Here is a 19,773-nt window from a genome sequence, read left to right on the forward strand (position 1 = left end):
AACCTAGATGATTCTGTGATGTTAATGGAAGAGAAAACAGAAGGAAAAAATCTGTATGAAAGTCATAGGAGCTTGCTTTTTCATCTAACTTCGGTTGTTTTATAAAGGAACAGCACCATCTAGGGGATACTGCATGCTCTTATGCAGCTGGATACTCAGGACAAGTAAGATGAATATTTTTTTAGGCTTTGTATTTTTAGTTGGAGAGTTACTCTAGTTGGAATTTAGTCTTAACTACAATATCAACAGTAAAATCACAGCTTAAAAAAAGACTGACGCAAAAAACTGTATTAGACTTTGGATGAAATCTACTTACAGTAGTACTTCAGCACCAAAAAGTGGGCAGTTAGGCTGATAGATGTATATACAATTAAATGATATGTCAAAGTCTTAAAATGCTTAGTTATTTATAATGAAATCTATACAAAACAGTTAAAAACGTGTTTTTATATACATTTGAGGAAAAAAAAAAAAAGTATTGTCTTCATTAGCAGAATGTATTAAAACCGGTTCTGTTATCCCATCCGAACCCGAACCTCTCTCTGCGGCTTGTAACTATCACAAAAAACCCAATGTATTGCTTCGACAAGCCAAGTCATAAGGCTAATTTCCGAAACCTACCGCTGTATTACCGATTTAAGCTTTTAAACTCCCAAAAATGGTCACTTTAAAAACAGCATGTAAGAGTAAAATACAGATTTGTAAAAGCCTTAGCTCACTTCTAAATTCGGAGGTTCAACTTTGAAAGATGCTGAACCGCTTATCCCCCAATTTTGAAAAACTGATTTATAGCAAAATACATCCCCCGCAGCTCTTTTGTACTAGAATTTACACACCTGCCTGTTTAACAGGAACTTTTTAAACAACTTGGCCTCACTTTAAGTTTCATATTTAAATAAATAATCACAGATTCACTAGAGTAGATGAGCATTTCACGTGCTTATGGCACAGAGAAACACCTCATACACTGTTACCCTAATTCTTGTAAAGCATGAAAACAAAAATCCACTAGCAAAGCCACATTGCTATCAGTTAGTGATTTTGCTTATTTCCAAACATTCACCAACAAGAATTTTAAAAAAATAAACTGTATTTTTCGGCTTATGAAAAAATCTTAACTCTAAGTGAGCACAAGTGCAAGAAAGCTAACGAATTCCAAAATTCCTGGGGCTTTTCCAGCACTGTCAGAGACACTTTTTCTCTCACATGCTATTTAAAAATACAAATATTTATTAAACATCTTTTTTTTTTTGATGGTGTTTTGCTCAACAGCTAACAAAAAGACACAGCAAAATAAAGATCCCTTTTCACTGAAAGCTCTTTCAGTACCTGGGCAAGGGCTTCGATAGCACGAGCTGTAGATTTCGCTGCAGATTTGCTTAACAGGAGTACATTCCACTGTCACAGGTTTCCTATATCTCAGTAACTACATCTCTTTTTTCTTTTTTTGGAAACGATTTTTAAGATGCAGCTTTTGCAATACTGTCTTGTTAAAACACACTGATGCTTCAAGGGTCCAATGAACGACTCTAATAGGCAAAGTGCTCTAAGACATCACAATACGAGGGCATCTTGGATACTCAAATCCCAAGATATTTTAAAGTGCACTCCCGTGTCCCAATTCCTTAGGATTGTTCAGCAGAACTCTGCGAGGGGCTGGGCTCGGTGCCGTCCTCGGTGCTACTGTCCACGTCTTGCTCCATCGCCGTCTCCTCATCGTCGAGGCGCTGACTGGTGAAGTTGTTGAGCTCCAGGAGCCCGCTGGGTTCCACTACCACGTTGGAGCTGGAGTGACAAGGGATGGAATATTGTGGGATGGTCTGAAAGAAAGAAAGAGATTTAAGTTTTAACTTGCACAGCTTTTGCAGGTAAAGGCGTCTACGCAAGTGCAGGTGCTCATGGAAAGGGGCAATTTGGTTTCCAAGAGCACTCTCCCCTAGCTAAAGCCCGCTGCATCTCACACTACGTTAGCCAAAGCTTCAGAGGACCCTTTCACAGGACTAGGTTGTGAAAGATAAAACCTGAATGCTCTTGCTGGTAAGGCACTGCTCTTGGGCTTGGATCTTCACTACAGGTCTGTGACAGATTTCCAGCAGCTAAACTACTGATATCCACCACCCATCACTCCCCACATGCAAAGCAGAGAGAATGCTCTCCTCAGCCTTATCTTTTCCTAGTTCCGTTTCAGACTAGGCATTCAGTTTTAAGGACTAGCTATATTTCCTGTACATGATATGATACCAGCTCTGACCCTGTCTCAGAGCTGCAGTAGCACAGAGGCTGAGGAAACAAAATGGATCTAAGCTATTTATTTCTGCTTATGCTTTTGTTGGTTCTAGGAATTAACTCTACATCTTTATACAACTCAAGGTTCTGGGCAGTATTTTGATTTGGAAGAGCTCGTAGCACGCCACAATGATAAACGATACAGATTCTCAAAATACACAGTTTCGAAGTAAAATAAAATCTACCTTTGTCTATTTAGGGAAATGAGGACTAAGAGTTAGTACAAAAATGATTTCTACAAAAGCAGAAAGTTAGCTGCAATAAAGATTTTTACAAAGTAACATGAAAAATTTGAAAGTTCTGTACACAAGTATTTCTTCCCCATCAAAAGCATTTCACTGTAACACGATACACAATAAAACCAGTTCAATCCACGCCATTTGTGTAAACACATACAGTGCCAACTTGTCTACAAAGATTCATACTATAACACTGAGTCCTCGGATGACTTAAATACTTCACCAGTTCACATTTTGACCACGTATTACATCATAAAACATCATATTGAAGACAACAGAATCAATTAAAATATCATTCATCAGGTAGGCAACGATTCAAAGCATTTATAGTCATTTTATCTCAAAAGCGGCAAGACTTCATATGCAAAGTTAACAAACTTTCTTGTGAATCCAGACCTTATTTGCTGAACTCTCCCACCCACATAGCAGAAACCCTCAACTTCATTTTTTGCCCTAATTATTATACTCAGAAGTAACTCTAAAAGGTATCAAAAAATTCTAGATCCAGTTCCACAGTAAGCGGTGATGGTCACACTTTTAACCGTTTCAAAGGGTGGTTTGTAATAGATGAGCTTGTTTTGTTTTCTCAACAGAAAAACAAAGGAAGACACTAGGAACACCGTGAACGACATAGTGCTGGAGAAACTCATTTTAACGAGAGCTACCCACTTTGAAGTAGCAATCCATTGCAAGCATAGGAGTGGAAAAACACAAAAACTGAAGAAAAAAATACTTGAACATCGTTCAGTTGCTATCATCACATTAGACAAAGCGAGTTTGCTCTGCTCAACCTTTGTCTCATTTGCTCTGGTCTTCTCTTACCTGGATAACAATTTCTGATGAGCTCTCTTCAGCTTTCTTTTGTGATATATTCTGAATGTGTATAAACTGCTTTGTTGTAGGCATTCCTTGTGCATCGAGTTTCCTCTCTGTTACAGAAGGACCAACAGCAGGAGGACTTGAACTGGATTCTTTACATGTCTGTTGCTGGGGGGTGGAAGTTGCCGTCATCCCTACTGCAGTCACCCTTGGCACCTGGGTACAAGGTGTCCCCTCTGCTTCGCTAGCGGGTGTACTAGTGGATGTGGCCTTGCTTGGGGGATCCACTATCAGAGTTTCTATGTTTGTATCACCTTCCACCACAGACATTCTCAAAATGTCTGCTACTGCTGTCTTCGTGGATGCCTGCGTGGGAAATAGGCTCGTGACCGGCAGTGCCAGCTGGGGCACAGAACTGCCACCTGCTACCTTTGAAACAGAAGGAGGCTGATGCCCCTCAAAAGTTATCTTTGTAACTGTGGATCCTTGCGTTATAATTGGATGCTGCACCTGAAAATCAAATTTTTGTTGTGCATGTTACAGCTAGACTTTTTTTTTTTTTATTGAAAATCTAATCAATATTTCCAAGGACAGTATGGCACAAACAACATACTTGCTATTAGGAAGACAGTTGAAACTCAGTGTTTTAACAAAGGAATTAGCAATGATATGGTAACAGTTAATTGAAGCCTGGGGGAAAGCAGCTCTTTGGGCTGCTACGTAAGGATTGTAGCAGTATAATACCACAGCAGCCTCGTTTTCCTTTGGGATTTACATCCCCATGTGATGTTTGTTAACCCTGTTGTTTTTACACGTACTCCTGAAAGGGCCAAAAAAAATTCTGGAGTTAATTTTTTTCTCCATGTTTCTTAGTCTTTTTGTTTTCCCCTCCCAAGGAAAATCAAATTACTCCTGTACATGAAAGACTTTAACTTCAGGAAGATGTAAACTACAAAGGAAGACGTACAATGGAGCCTTAGGAGACTGCAGTGTATTCATCTTTATTTCCACAGAAATAAAAAGTGCTACGGGAACGGAAATTAATAACGTGTCATACCTAAAAAAATAAAAGAAAATAATTAGGGACAAATTCCATGCACCGAAGGTGGCAGAAATTCATAAAAACTGTCCAACAAAACACGTTTGTGAGCTCTATGGATTTTTCCCCTATAACATGTGCTTCTCTTTCCTAGTGTCAACCTTCTGATCGGGTAATTAATACCAGCGGAATGAGGAGTTCTCTCTTGCCAGGACAAAACACTGCTACAGCGACAGGGTTGGTGTTTTGATTTTTCCTTGAATAGCGACGTGTATTTTGCATGCTATCAATATTCCGTTACCTGGCTCGCTGGCTGTTTCTCTGAAGAGGCAGGTAGCTGCATTTGACTCTGGGGGGGTTGGGGTTGCACGTAGATTTTTTGTGCCGTTGGTGCCTGTTGCAGTTTGGGCAGCTGCTGCGTGGTTTTTACTGCAAGCACCTGTACTACAGTTTGCTGTGGCTGTGCCACTAAGGTAGGGAGTTGCCTTTCTTTGGCCATCATGTGGTGGGGGGGGTGCTGTGCATCTGGTTTGGTCTGTGCTTGCTCTTGCTGCAGGGGGGTTAGCTTTTGATGCCTTATGGAAAGCTGGGGCATTTGTGGGAGTTTGTGCTGGATTTGATCGGCCTGCAGGTGGATTGTCTGCTTCTGTTTAGTCTGGAAACACTGCAGAGTTTTCACTTGCAGTTGAGTCTGTTCCAGCTGCGGCTGACTCAGTTTTTGCTGTTTTTGTGCCTGCGATTGTGTCAGGGCAGATCTGTAGAACAGGCCAGTCTGAGGATCTAAGGTGTCCATCTCTTCCACTTCTCCCTCCTCGGTTCCAAGTTGTTCACTGTGTTTGGTAAACGCAGTGTGACTGCTTAAGGCCTTAAGAAGAAGAAGTGAAGAGTGAGTTAGTAAAGAGAAATCCAAATTATAAGGCTGCACAATCTAAAAACATTTTTAATTCTTCAGCTGTACTACTTCAACTTATTTTACAACTCACGTATGCCCTTATGCAGAATTCATGATTTCTATGCAATCAACAGCTATTTTTAACATCTTAAAATGTGGCAAGTCCCCAAGTGACAACATTAACTACCTAACTAATCCTCAATGGAGATTGGGTAGCCCTTGCTTGCATTAGACAGAGGTTCAAAACCACTAAAACTGCGTGGCAGTTGAGTAGGAAGGAGCAGGGATTAGCAGGTGGTTGGGTCGGTAGCTACTCAAAACCAGAACATCTTCACAAATTCTTATTGTGCCTCTTGAAAGCCTTGCCACCTACTCCATGATTTCTGCTGCAGCTCCCCATATACCTATCTATCCATCCATCTTATTTCAGTACAACTCCTGCCTTTTCTTTCCCTCCTCAAAATTTTATTACAATTTTTCTTGAGCATTGCACAAACATTGTTTATTTTTTTGGTGGAGCAAAAGATCTACGTTACTGTGCTTTGTATACCATGGTACAGACACACTAACAAGTGACTCTAGCAGGATGAAGCAGCCTACACAAACATCAGTGACAACATCCTCTTTGCAGTGGGTTTATAACCCTAACATGGCACTGCCCTGGTCCACAGCTGAGGCTGCTAGAGGTTAAAGCATCGCAGAGTTGAGCAGCGTGCATTCACTGGGTGGTAATCAACTGTACCTTGACTGACAAAAACATCAGCTCTTGAATGAAGGCAGCAGCACGGCTTCAGTAATATTTCTCCGTAAGCTACCCAGCCTGGGATAAGCTACACAACTGCTTGGGATCCTTACCATAAATGTCTAAATATAATCTTGTTTTCTGATTCAGCAAGAAGAGAAGTTTTCATATAATTCATAAACTAAAGCCCTTGAATCCAAAAGCCACTTGTGCTCTGTGTACTGCTCAGATTCTGCTTCCTCTTGCCCTACGCTAACACCAACGTGATCTGAAGAACACAAACCACTAAAAGACAACATATAGAAAAAAATAACTTACTGCTGTCAAAGAGATGACATACAGAGAGCAAGAACTAATCTAGGAAACTTTTCCACAGTGGCTGTGGATACCTCTTGCTTAACACTCTCAAGTCATCTCATTAACTGTTTCCCTTTTAATAGGGAAAATAACCACCACCCTCCCCATCAAAACAGGCAACATTAAACTGAAGTTGCGAATTTGCCCTCAGACTTAGCATTTCCAGTGGCACCAACATGCTCATTCTGAACAAGCCCTGGTCCCATACAAAATTCACTGTTTATAGACTGCTTGGAAAAGAAAGGGTACAACCTGCTGCATGATATGGGTAATTGCGCCTGTGGAGGATGCGGGGATAGATTTCACCACAACAGAAGTCTGCGTTGCTGTCTGTGACTGCGCCACGTGCTGCAGCAGAGTCCTCTGGGGCTGGGATGACTGCTGGTGGGGCTGGGACCGATGGCTAACTGAAAGTAAAGAGGTCAGTGGCACTTCTCCAGAACTAACTGCAGGAACTTAAGTATTTGCTTTGTATCTAACCTTCAGCTGAAAGCATGAGTGAAATAAAAGTCTGCATTTGGAATGCATCTTTTACTGCATGCTAGCTTCAACCTTTAAGTGCACAGCTGAGAAGCCTCTTAAACATTCTGAGAAGCCTCTTAAAATAGCATCTCAGGGGTTTTGCTTTTGTCTCTGATTCCTAAGTAATTGTGCTTGGTCCAAATCTCCTCCGGTTTCCCTCTCCCAACACAACAACCTCACATACAGGATCTATATTTTCAGCTGGGTTCGTTTTATGTAACCAGCACAACAGCACACAGCAAATTACAGTGTACAATTACTACAAATTATTCTGTAATCTTTACAGGTGCTTAAAGCACCTGCACAATTGACTGCAATTAAGAACAGCAAGCCTTGCTCACTGAATTTCTATCACTGATAAATCACAAGAAATACTCTAGAGCATAGGCTAAATTTGCAAGATTAGCAATTAGAAAATGTTCTGGTATTAAGAAAACAAGCAAGGTTGATAAGAAATCACAGGCAAAAAGTAGAGACCTTGTCTTGGGTCTGTGACTCTTGTTAGAGCAGTTACAACTAAGTTCTGGAGCTACAGTTAGGGCTCTGTAATTAAACAGTGGATTGACAGAAAAATGATATTCTGGTGAGAGAAAAAACCCAAACCATTCTATATTGCAGTCACTGATAAGACATGAATCCAAATTACACGTCTGGCCATACCAATATGTAAATATTTGCTTTAATTAACTTTTTAGTCATACAATACCGAAAAAACAAAGGATAAGAAGTAGTTTATACCCAGTTACAAGATAACTGAAAGTTAGAAGATACTAAAGACCTTGCTGAGAGTTGTAAGAAAGGTCTATTTTTGAATTAATATGACAATTTTACTTTCCCACTCCAGGAGAGGAGTTGGATTATATCAGTACCAGCCTGCATGCTGTGCCAGATCCGTCGTGGATATCCCGCAACAGTTCCTGCACAATTTAAAGCTTCATTTAGAAGTAAAGTTTCTAACCTATATGGTTGTGTAGATATTCTTCCGAATGTGAACCAATACAGTGTTGTCTTCCTGAGTCTGCAGACAGACAAAAATAGTGACACTAAGACGTGTGAACTGCTCCCCTCATCTCACTCGGAAGCACACGTTGAATCCCAGCTCCCAAACAGAATAAAAGGTACCTAAATCCTTTGGTCTAAGCACATGCAGGAGATTTCACACCAGATTATAGCTTGTAGGCTATCTTACGGCTGAATTTTCTAGCAGAAAATACAGCTCCATGGATTACTGATGAATCCTGGGAAGCACAAATTAAAACAAAAGGAAACACTGCATGCCCTGGCAGGGTTCACTTAACCCGAGTGAAAGGGAAGGGGCAAAAACCTGAGAGCAAAATAACCAGTTCTGTGCTCTAATAGAGACTGCTGTTAGTCAACCAACAGTAGCCTGCACTTCTCTGGTAGATTCCTGTAAACCATCTCAAAGTTTAAAAAAATAATACCAAAAAAAAAAAATCAACAACCAGTATTTCAAGCAGTAATCACAGTTTAGGGAAGCATTCAATTTTTGTACTCCATATGGCTTCTAAACTGCAAAAGAAGACCCAAGCCTACGGAGATACTGCCTGTAATTTCCTCCTCTCCCCCCAGCACCCAAAGGGTCCTAGTTTGCATCGGCTTTTACAGCAAGATCCAGCAAAAACTGGAACCTTGAATGTCAGTGAACATGACTGACTTGTTAATTGGAGATCAGTTTAACATTATTTATGGTACTTCGGAGTCTCTTTAAACAGGGATCCAAGGGAGCATGACTCAAACATTCAAAGCTGAAGCCAGATACAGTAAGTGCTATTTAAAAGAATAACACTAGCCCCTCATCCCCAGCTCCACACTACTTAAATTTAGATCATACAAGGGATGGAAGCAAGGGGAGGAGGTGAGAACAGGAAAATGAAAAAAGAAAACATCAGATTGGACATTTAACACTAAGAACACTGAAGTTATGGACAGGTACTTATTCCTCTTTTTCAATGCTTAGTTTTCAACGTTTTTTTTCTTCTCCATTTTCCTAACAAACTATGTAGGGAGGCCAATAATGTGGAATTAAGAAATTAAAACAGGAAACACATAATTTGATCCTCTCATGCATATATGGAAGGTGGCTCCTAACTAGAGTTCTGAGGGTAGAAGAGAGCATCAGAGATGCGTGATACAATTAGAGCTGTCCAGTGGAAGGGATTTATTGGGTGAGACAAAAAAGGACAACCAGATAGGAGAAATCAAGAATTAAAAAAAGTTAAGGGTTGATTCCCAACCATAATTCCAGTTTAAATCAGTCATTTGTTTAAAAAGTGCAAATTTAGCAGAATAGATCCTTCCAGCAAACAATGAAGCTGGAATCTACACTACCGTGCTACATGCCTACCTGGCTGAAAAAAACTAGTTAATGCTTGTGATCAAGTAACATTTTGCAAATATGGATGAAACTAACTCAAAATCTGCCTTCTCTCAAAACAATTACTGCAGTTCCTGTAACTTGGACTCGATGATCCTTATGGGTCCCTTCCAACTTGGGATATTCTATGATTCTATGAACTTCATTCCTACTTTTTCCTTACTAGACATTTTCCCCAACGACAAGCGGAACTGCTTTCCTCACCATCAGATCAGAGGACAGAATATCTGTTCCAATAGGATGTCCTGAAGCAACAAGCAGTTGTTTCAGTTAGAAACATTCTCCAGCATGTCCTAATAAGCAGATGCAGGTTCTGCCCCTCTCTGCACAGGTTCTCAGGAATGGAAGAAAACATTCATTTCCTCTATTGAGGATTAGAGTGAAACAAGTAGAAGACAACTCCAGTGTAAGAAAACTTCAAATGAAGTCCCCAGACTTCAATTGCAAACCCACAATCATGCTATCTTAAGTCACTTACCAGTTGTGATATATTCGGCAACTAATTCCGACTCTACTACAGCAATTGAAGGGCTTTCTGGAGAATGCCTCTTTTCTTGGGTCATCTGGATTGGGACAGCCATTTGGCTCAAGTCGATGGTAGGCTGCCTTGGCTTCGATTCTAACTTTTCCTTCACTGCTTTAGAAGAAAAGCAGGATGCATTAAAATACATCTCTGACATAAATGCAATGGTTTAATTAAAAATACTGTGAATATTATGTAATTGTTTCAAATGGACTTTTACAGGCTAAAAAGAAAGGAATTAAGGTGATTACAGAACTTATCACAAACTGCTGCTTAAACAGGTGGCAGCTGAGTACTTTGAAGTGATCTTAAACAACCACATGCGTTTTCACACCTGTTGTCTGCTGAAGTTCTAGCAAAGCTTTTATCGTGGAAGTAGCTGACTGAGACTCATTGGATACATCCTGGTAAATTATTGTAGGGCTCGTGTCCACAGCTATTTCGTGTTCTGACCAATCTTGACTTCTTGAAGCAATCACATGGACTACAGGCTGAGAATCTGTTCACAAGAGAACAAAAGCACATCAGGTTGACATCGAATTGGGTTGGAGGTCTCTCATCCAATCTCTTGCTCAAAGCAGGGGTAGGGTTCAAAAACTAAATCAGGTTAGTCATTATGCATTAGTTCTGAACTTTGAAACGGATGCGTCTCATTCTTCAACGTTTTTAAATATGCTTTTTTAATTACAAGTGACTCGAAGTAAAACACAGCTAATGTTATCAACAGTTTCCAACAAAAAGATACTGTTTTTTAATTGTTTAAAAAAGCTTTGGTTTGAACAATCAAAGTTCAGCAGGTTTCAGGAACAGGCCGAACAGGCTGCCCAGGGAGGCTGTGGAGTCTCATTCTCTGGAGATATTCAAGGCCCGTCTGGACGCCTACCTAGACAGCCTGCTCTAAAGAACCTGCTTTGGCAGGGGGGTTGGACTTGATCTCTCGAGGTCCCTTCCAACCCCCTACAATTCTGTGATTCTGTGACTTCTTTGTATGTTGAATTCAGCTTGAAGCTTTTCAACAAGTTTTAGTGGTTCAGATTATCCACATGTATTCAGCATTCTGAATTTACACATCCTAAGTTTTGTTAAGTTTGCTGAATCCTCAAAGATTTTAAAAAGTTACAGTATAGACCAACAGCTACAGAATTATTAGAAAAAGTGACTGATGGCACATAAATAAGTGCATGTATTTTACTGAGAGTCATTTGCTTTTATTTAATGCAGTGATACACCTTATGGCCACTCCTGACCAAAGGCTGGGTGTTAGTTACTTTATAAATAAATCTATTTATTATTTATTCTCCTCTATCACATGAGAAGTTGCACAGAAGAGCAAGTCAGGGGCCAGGAAGAAAACATTATCCCCGCTTTTTGCACAGGAAAACGCTGCGTGTAGTGAACAGCTCAGAGAAGATAAATAAGCTCATAAGGGCAGCGAATGCTGACACTCACTGCTAAGAGACTGGGTAAAGAACTGTGCTAAAGAGATGCACTGAAACATATGAAACTTGCTGGCACGTTTTGGGAGAAAGTCCATTCACATGTTATGAAACACTAATACATACCTTGAGAACTCTGGGAGGACTCTGTGGAAGAAGAACTGCTATCAGTGTAGCTTTGTGGTTCTTCTTTCACTTCTGGGAGAGACGAATTTCCTGCGTCTGCTACCCTTGACGCCTGCTGCAACGTTTCAGTTACCAACTGCCTAGTTTGTTCGCTCACAACTGTTGCTTGAAATGTCACTGGCTTTGGTTTTATGAGGACCTAGTTAGAAAGACAGATTGCGTACAGTAAGAGCACTCAAGAAAACAGATCTGAGCAATCAGAGAACAGCGTGCCACTAAAACAGATCAAGGTACAAGACTCGTATAATATTGATAACTCACTAAAAGAAATCTACCTGTAAATTCAGCAGCTTTGATTATGAAACCAGTAAATGGCAGTGCACAAGAATGCACTTCTCCGTAATCTGGAGCACTTAACACAACGAAGCACTAAACAGTCATTCTTCATGGCTTGGCACAATGGTGTGGACAAGAGAAAGCTACACGAGTGAGCTGGAACATGCACTGCATTGATAAAAACAAGCACCTCTCTTCCTTAGCCCACAATAGTCTCGAATGATCAAGACACGAAATATTATACCTGACATAACTTTAGTTCTTTTATATACAAAGTGCAACCAGAAAAAAAAAAGTTGATACTGTGTCCAGAAACAAGCCAGATTCTCTTTCTACAGCCCCACCAACAATACAAGGCTGCAGGGACAACCTGAACATACATCAGTGATAGAACAGCTTCAATAAAGCTCTCACATTTGACACATGGCCTACGTCCAGTCTCCACATCTTTACTTTTAACAATCTGACCATTAGCTTTAACATCTAAGAGGCATCCAGAGCCATCACCAGATAGCTTAAGTTTCAGCTACATAACAGACTTAGCAATTCTTTTTGGCTTGGTCTAGGCCTCCAAGAACAGCTAACGATCGCCAACACTGCGCTCAAGTAGCCAGAATCAAGGCCACCTCAATACTTCCCTAAGTCTCGTTCCCCAGAGACACATTCTGCATATATTCATCTTGCAACAGATGTGGCAACACAGTGAAAAATGATCTATTTCCCGGTAAAATTTAGGGGTACATTTCAAAACAGAAATGGGTCCTCACTGTACCTGCGTTTTCCCTTGCTGACCATAAACAATTTTAGTTGGGATGATTTTGGTGGCTGGCTGGACCGTGGACCCTATTCCTTTTGGCTGTGTAACAATCATTTTTGTGATGGGTCTTGTGGCAGTGATGATAGCAGGTTTTGCTCCTGCTGGCACTGCCTGAATAGTTTTCTCCCCCTGTAGAGAAGCCAAAGTTTACAGGTTAACTGAGTGAAATTGTTCAGAGAGACCCACTTCTCTAAAAAAAATACAGAGTTATTGGTGAGTGTGTGTACCACAAAATCAACCTGCCGCTGTTAGAACTAGATGTATTTAATACAAAGAACATTCAAAGACCAAGAACAAAAAACCCTGTGGCTTTGAATGGAAAAGCTACCAAAATCCCCTTTCCCATTGCTTTACCTTTTGAGTTGCTCTGAAAGGCTGAGTAAAAAGAGTAACTAAATGACACTGACAAGTTTTTGAAGTTGCTTCAAAGAATTCACCTAAGTTGGAACTTTCTTCAAATCCTTCATACATGTTTTTTTAAAACTTCTTGTTTCTATTAACACTGATTTTGGCACAACATCTATGAAACCTGAATTGAGATTCTAAAAATAAATTAAATAGAGATCTTTGTATTATCCTCATGACCAAGACATTAATTATGTCTGGACTTTTTTTTTTCCTAAGTAAAATTTCACTTATGAAAAAGAAAAAGCAGATTCACCGCTGTTTCATGGGAAACATTTGATTTTGGAATAGTTCTGACACACGACTAGACTCTTGATAGCTTAAGAAGAGCAAAGAAATTGAGCATGCTTTTTTAGTTCTGCACAGTAACAAACCATACGAGGAACTACGTTAGTTGGCAGTTCTCACAGCACTCCTACTAATTCCCGTCAAGTAGCTGGAAATCCCAAGAGCCATAGCTGTTTCAGAAATATCATCACATTCTGGTGTTTCCTACTGTGTAACATCACAGGATTCCCATTTGTGTGAAAACATGGCTTCAGGTTTTGTTCTTATTTAAACTACAAAAGTAGAAATCTTCAAAAAAGAAATGTTTCCTAACAGGTTTAAAAAAAAAATCCTACTGAGCTCTGCTAGCCAAGTAGACTTTTAAAAGATTCCATGATTAAAGCACTACATCTCACAGTTTTAGCTAGGAATGTAAAGCAGGTTCATCATTTTTGTTAGCATTTGAGGGAAAACCCAGCTGAAGCTGGAAACTTGATTTTGTTCTTTCTACACATCGGGTTATTCAAAAACTAATTCAGCATTATACAGTACTCTTGAACAGGCAATCAAAGGTGTGAAGGGACAGCTTATTTCTGCCCAAAAGATACACAGGTGGACATGCAAGCTTATAACAGGACTGGGGTTCTCATTAGACCACTAACAGGGTAAAATTTTACTTATTTTCTTCTGCTTAACCCCTTCAAGATTACAAAACCATTAACTGTGGAAAAAGGGCAAGCACAAAAGTTTTTATTTTCATTTAACTCTGGGAACAATTCCAGCTTGTTTTAAAGATCTTTCATATCCTATAAAACATACTCACTCTCCAAACACCCCAAACATTAAGGCATGCTGTATCTGTTATGAGCTCATGCACAATTTGCTTTTAATTGGGATGTTAGCATAAAGAACACAGCAGCTACCACATCCTGTCACTTGGCCAGAGACTTTAGACTCGAAATTCTTACTTACCCCAGCATTCAACAATGTCGTGACAACATTTTTGCCTGGAAGCCCTTGAATTGTAGTTCCTTTTCCAGTAGTCTTTTGCACGACAATCACATTGGGTTTGGATGTCATTGGAATCGTAGTGATTTTGGTTGTAGTTCCTTAATTTTAAAGGGAAAAGAAGCAGCGTGATGTTTCTCACATGTACATTTCCAGTCATTTTAGAAGTTGATGAGCTGCATAGGGGTATTTAAATGTGACAGCACAACAAAACAAAAGATAGCACCTGGAACAGGAATTTATGCCACCCAACTCAACATACAAAGATCAGTTAACCACTCTATGAATCTTTCTTCTAGAGTCAAGACAGGCATGTGCAGGACAAGAGTAATTCATGCTGTGTGAGTACAGTCTGCCCCTTCTTATGAATTACAGGGCAGACTAATGCAAGTTTCTCAGGCTAACATGTCTAACTTTTCAAAGGCTCATGTTAGGAGAGATAAGGGCAACACTAATACTCAAGTCAAGGTCCTATTTGCACAGATAAGTTGACTTAGATGACTTCAGAGCACACAGATAACCTCTGCAGAAGAACTTATGTACCACGAAAGAGAAAAGCCATTGCTTTCCAGAACTGAACTGTTGCAATATAAATGACCAATCGCGTACTGGAAAAAAATGCTATTGTTTTAAAAAGCAGTTCTTGAAAGTTGAGTTTGTAAGTGTTTTTATTTTTATTTATTTATTTTGAAGTGCTGTGTTGAATATTTCTCTTCCTTTCACAATATTTATTAAGTTCCAATCCCCGCACCAGATTATCTACCTACAGCAACAGGTAAATTTAGACAACCTTCCACAATCTACAAGAGTACACACACTCATATTTAAGTCATTAATGTTATCAGACTGCCATTCCAAAGATCTACTCAGACAGCTTTTTACCATCCCTTCCACTTTCTCCCTGCAGAAAGTACCATTCAGTCAGCATAGCTGCAATCCTAAGGATTCCTCTCACTACCTTCTACCCAGTAGACATATCTGCAGATACTTTACTATATATTTCAGATTAATAGTTGTATTAATTCTGAGAAAGGGAAGACTTGCTTGGACAAGACCATCATCTTTTAAGTTTTAGTGACTTAGGAATTATCTAGATGGCTAGGAAACTGCACCCACAGCTGAAAAAAAAAAAAAAAGAATATGAATAACAGCAGTTAAAAAAAAGCAGACATCCTTTCCAAACTTGCGTTGGAAATTGCCCCCAACCACTCACCATACCTGCAACAGGCTCAAGAAGTCCCTTGTTCCCAACAAAGCTACTGTATTTGCCCCAGATACTATTTTGTAGAAATTAGGATCTGAAAAATTGAAGTCTCTCTACCAGACTATGCTCCAGGGTGGGTTTACCAGACAGCCTGTGCAAGGAGCTGGCTGGTGACATGCTGGGTCTCTGCTAAGCACCGACAGTGGAAACTCTGAGTAATTCAGAGATATTACTAGGCAGGAAGAACAGACCCAGCAAATCCTGCTGCACACCTGCACCCAGCTAGGAAATGAGGTAGACCTTCTCTTCATAAGCACTGTCAAAGTCCAAAACAGACACTGAGAAATGTAACTGGTGCAAGTGCGCTTGGTCCTGATCCTAAGGAGACCCTACGTACTGTGGTTACGCTGACAGAGAACATCGAGGCTGGTCAGCAGTCTAACAAAGACAAGCAGCTGGATCTGCACAAAGCTGGGAGGGAAGATGTAAGGATATTAAGGGAAAGACACGCTGACACTATTAAAAAAGGGAGGGGGGAAGGAGGAGACTGGATAGCTAACTCTACAAGCTACAAAGTTAATTTTATTCTTTTTTTTCTTTTTTTGGCTGTGCAGTGGAAGAAAAACAGCAGGGTCCAGATTACAAAATGTTTTAAACTGGGACTACGGCAGTTTTCTGATCTTCCAGCCCTCTAACAAGAGACAATACAGCAGTTTTTCTCCACATTTCTCTTTTCTTTCAGGCTTCCCTCACGTTAGATGCTTCCATGTTAAATATGAGAATCACTTCAATCCATAGGAGTACTTTTCTTCCATACCTTCCACCTGCTATTTTCATTTTTATCCTCAGCTATTTTTCTTCTGAGTTCACTTCTCCAATAAAGCCCTACAATTTATTTAAGCACATAACCCACAGAAAAGCCCAATTAAAGCAAGTAAAAACTTGCTTGTGACAAAAGTTTTAATATCAAAGAACTCATACGCCTACCAGAAACAATATTACTGCTGATAATCTTGCCTCCCAGCGTAGCCAGTGATTTTGGCACTACCGTAATGATGCTGCCACTTGTGGTTTTCACATACGTTGCAGCCCCTGGAGTTCCAGCCATCCGAGCCCCTATAGAGGGGCTAACTGTTGGCCGCGTATATGTTGCTTGAGTTCCTGTTTTGAAGAAAAAACAATAAAGTTTGTTGTTAGAACATGATTCCCCACTAGTATTTATGGGGGAAAATAAGTTAGTCTAAAAGAAAAACACTAGAATTTATTCAGAGCGCTCCTATGCTGAAATTTATCACTACCCTTTACGATCCCACAGGCAGTTTTTAAACCTGCAGAGAAATATTCAAGTATATGCCAGCTTTAAAATAATCTAAGAGTTTCGTAAAATATTATACTGTGTTCTACGACTGCTACATTTTAATTCATATCCTTGTCCCTAAGGTTTTGTGCTTTTTTTTTTTTAAACTGTTCAATAGCTACGTAGATTCTACCTGTATGTTTGCCTCTTGCTCTGTTAGATGCCCAAGAATTCTCTGATGAAACTACCAGAATGGATTCCTCTCTCTCAAAGGATACCTATACTCTCACTTTACCCATAAGACAAATCATTTAAGAACGCTGACAATGACTGATCTAAATACATCTCTAAGTGAAAAGTGCAATTCAAAACGACAGTGTAATTTTATAGTTTTAGTAGATAGATAAATCCTACCTACTATTTTTCCTACCTACTCCTCAGAATGGAAAGAGATTTGAGTCCACAAAAAAACTTGCTCAAAATAATAACAGGAGTAAATACTTACACTAACACTGCAATTCCATTCTGCTTGTACGGCTGCAGATAACGCTCTACAGACATTAATTGCTACCGATCACACAGCAAAACAACTTCCTTTAATAAGAAAGCTATGTGTTCAAATCCAACAGAGCAGAATACAGGTTTTACCAATTAAATGAACTACAAAACTGCTACAATTTTTATATGGTTGTGGGAGGTATTTCAAGAGGTAAAGTTTAAAAAAGAACATTAACCGTTTGTTTATGCTACTATTCCCAACTCATGCTAAAAATTCAGCATGCAAATTAATTTGAGTTTTCAGAAAACTAGGATAAAGCTGCCTTGCAATTTTTCCTCATACAAGTTTTATAATCTGCATAGTCTGCATTATTTCTGATCCTCAATCAATAAAACACAAATACAATTAGATCCCCAGAAAAATACTGAGTTTAAAATTCAATTTATAGGCCTTTTTTATAAGTTCACTGCAAGACTATGAGCAAGTCACCTGTCTTATAAACTCCACATATGTGGACTAGGAATGATGATGACCTATCTACTTAAGGCACCTAAAAAAATCAGATTAATGTAACTATGTAATATAAGGTGCTACAGAAGTGCAAAGTATTGGTGTAAATTGCAAAAAAACTTCCTTTAAAACAAACCCAATGGGGATGGAATTTTCATGCTTTTGTGAATCAATTTAAAGGGATCATAAGGGAATAGAAGAGCACTCAATGCTAAAAATCCTAATCTAGAATAATTATCAAGGTTTGTGAATGCACTGTTGTGCTCACTGTTTATAAGAGAGAAGTGCTTTTTTTCTTTTTTTACCCTAGTAAAACATGTTTTATTATCTGTATGTCTGGGTTTACCCTCCCTTCCCTTCTCAGAACCATAACTTACCAGTGGGAGTAGTGACCAGTTTAGTTGTCATGATAGTCCCATTACTGCTAACCACCATAATAGGTGAATTGCTACTGCTGGGCAAAGTCGCTGTAACTGGTTTGGGAAGGATTTTACTGGGCTGCACCTGTTGAGTGATTATTTTAACACCTAGGAAAGGAGAAAGGTCACTGTTAAAATACAGGCACGAAAAGTTACTTTCTGAAATGCTTTCTCAGACCAAGCCCTAGTGGGCAAGTAGCCTCACGAGGCTTTTATTCTGAGACCAAATATTCTTGATCCTGAAAAAAATGTTTTTTGTTGTTTGTGTTTTTTTTTAAGATTGCTTTGCAAATAACAAGACAGTCATCATCTTTGCCTTTCATGTGCCTGTTTCAATTCCTAGCTACTCCCACTGAGGCATGGGATTCCATTCCATCACTGATTTGTTTTATTGATCTTTTCTGGATATTGTTTTTTTTTCCATGACTCCAAAAGAAGAACACATTTCCCAGGAACCAACAGGTTACAACCAATACCAAATTGGTTGGTATACAGTGAAGGATCTAAAAATGAAGTAGTTCTTCATATATTTGGCCTGTAAATTTTAACATGCCTTAAAGAGTATAGTTGAATTTCATCTCTATGAAACAAAAAGCTTCCTGCACATTGAGTACTGACGTGCATAAGGAAGCAACTGTGACACTGGTTACAGAAGGTTGCTTTCAGTAAACTATCGTCTCTCCTCTTGATTTATTGGTTATCTTGAAGTTGCAAAGGAATTAGGGTGAAATAAACTCTGAGTAGAAGCAGCAAGAACAAAGGATGGGGACACCTCAGTACGGCAAGGATTCTGCTCGCTTTCTCTCAGTTTGTGTAGAGGAGTAGCGTACGTGTGAGATTCACTTCTCAGTTGCAAACCAAGATTCACGTTGTCTTTTCAAAAGTACCTCCAGGCCACTTGCATCTCAAGTGGTGTTTCACGTTGAGATAAATGAATTGAATTGTGTTGGTCAAATGTCATGAAACACCCAGGCTGAATTAAGCCCATCTAAATGTAGGCATTTATGTTTGTACACTAATATTTCTAGGTGAACAATTTTGTCTATTGAGGACATGAAACATCTTCCAGAGATATTTGCTTCTTTCTACGTTGACTATAAAAGCAGTACAAAGCAAGTAAGCTCCAAACTTAAGTGCCATAATGAAGTTGGGGAGACCAAAGCCTTTGCACCGTCCAGATAAAACTGGATAAAAAGCAAAGTCTCCATGAAAATCTTTCAGGGAGTAGGTATCAGATGGTATTTCCAAAGATACTTTAACTAAAAACACTCTGAGCCTTAAACTATAGTAGAAGGCACAGAGTGAAGCTCTTATTGCTCAAGTGTTGTCCAGTAACAGGAGGATGGAGGCCTCCTACATTTCTTTATTAGTGGACATACTTTCCCAGATAATGGTGCTATAATCCAAGAGGAAGTTTATTAAAGGACAGGGGTAGGGTTGCTTGGTTTTTTGGTTTGTTTTTTTTTCATTCCATGGCCTGATAATACAAAATAATAAAATGCTGACCACATGACTAATATAAAAATATGGACATAAAAATACTTTGCACTTTTATAGCACTTCTTACTTTAGAATTTGGCAACTCTGCAAGCATCAGTTCTTACCACATCTCACTAAGAACTGTACTTTACAGCA

General features: G+C 39.4%; 1 protein-coding gene across 8 annotated transcripts in view; it reads right to left on the reverse strand.

Annotated features, from left to right (window-relative positions):
• Nucleotides 1–287: 287 nt before the first annotated feature.
• The window catches only part of EMSY (EMSY transcriptional repressor, BRCA2 interacting), a 40,145-nt gene continuing 20,659 nt past the window's right edge, over nucleotides 288–19,773 (reverse strand). For 2 of the 8 annotated variants that reach the window (XM_050714502.1, XM_050714319.1), the window contains 11 exons: nucleotides 18,097–18,246; nucleotides 16,401–16,574; nucleotides 14,174–14,310; nucleotides 12,485–12,658; nucleotides 11,377–11,575; nucleotides 10,149–10,313; nucleotides 9,770–9,928; nucleotides 7,855–7,914; nucleotides 6,627–6,781; nucleotides 4,685–5,248; nucleotides 299–1,820 (listed from right to left, as the gene is read on the reverse strand). In XM_050714502.1, the coding sequence (XP_050570459.1) occupies nucleotides 1,626–1,820; nucleotides 4,685–5,248; nucleotides 6,627–6,781; nucleotides 7,855–7,914; nucleotides 9,770–9,928; nucleotides 10,149–10,313; nucleotides 11,377–11,575; nucleotides 12,485–12,658; nucleotides 14,174–14,310; nucleotides 16,401–16,574; nucleotides 18,097–18,246 (2,132 nt within the window). In that variant the 3' untranslated portion in view covers nucleotides 299–1,625. Of the gene's footprint in view, nucleotides 1,821–3,347; nucleotides 3,855–4,684; nucleotides 5,249–6,626; nucleotides 6,782–7,854; nucleotides 7,915–9,769; nucleotides 9,929–10,148; nucleotides 10,314–11,376; nucleotides 11,576–12,484; nucleotides 12,659–14,173; nucleotides 14,311–16,400; nucleotides 16,575–18,096; nucleotides 18,247–19,773 lie in introns of all 8 variants that reach the window. The other 6 variants (XM_050715140.1, XM_050714890.1, XM_050713803.1 and 3 more) reach the window with 5 other exon arrangements.

This window comes from Cygnus atratus, chromosome 1 (genome assembly GCF_013377495.2).
Source record: "Cygnus atratus isolate AKBS03 ecotype Queensland, Australia chromosome 1, CAtr_DNAZoo_HiC_assembly, whole genome shotgun sequence".
NCBI classification, from domain to species: domain Eukaryota; kingdom Metazoa; phylum Chordata; class Aves; order Anseriformes; family Anatidae; genus Cygnus; species Cygnus atratus.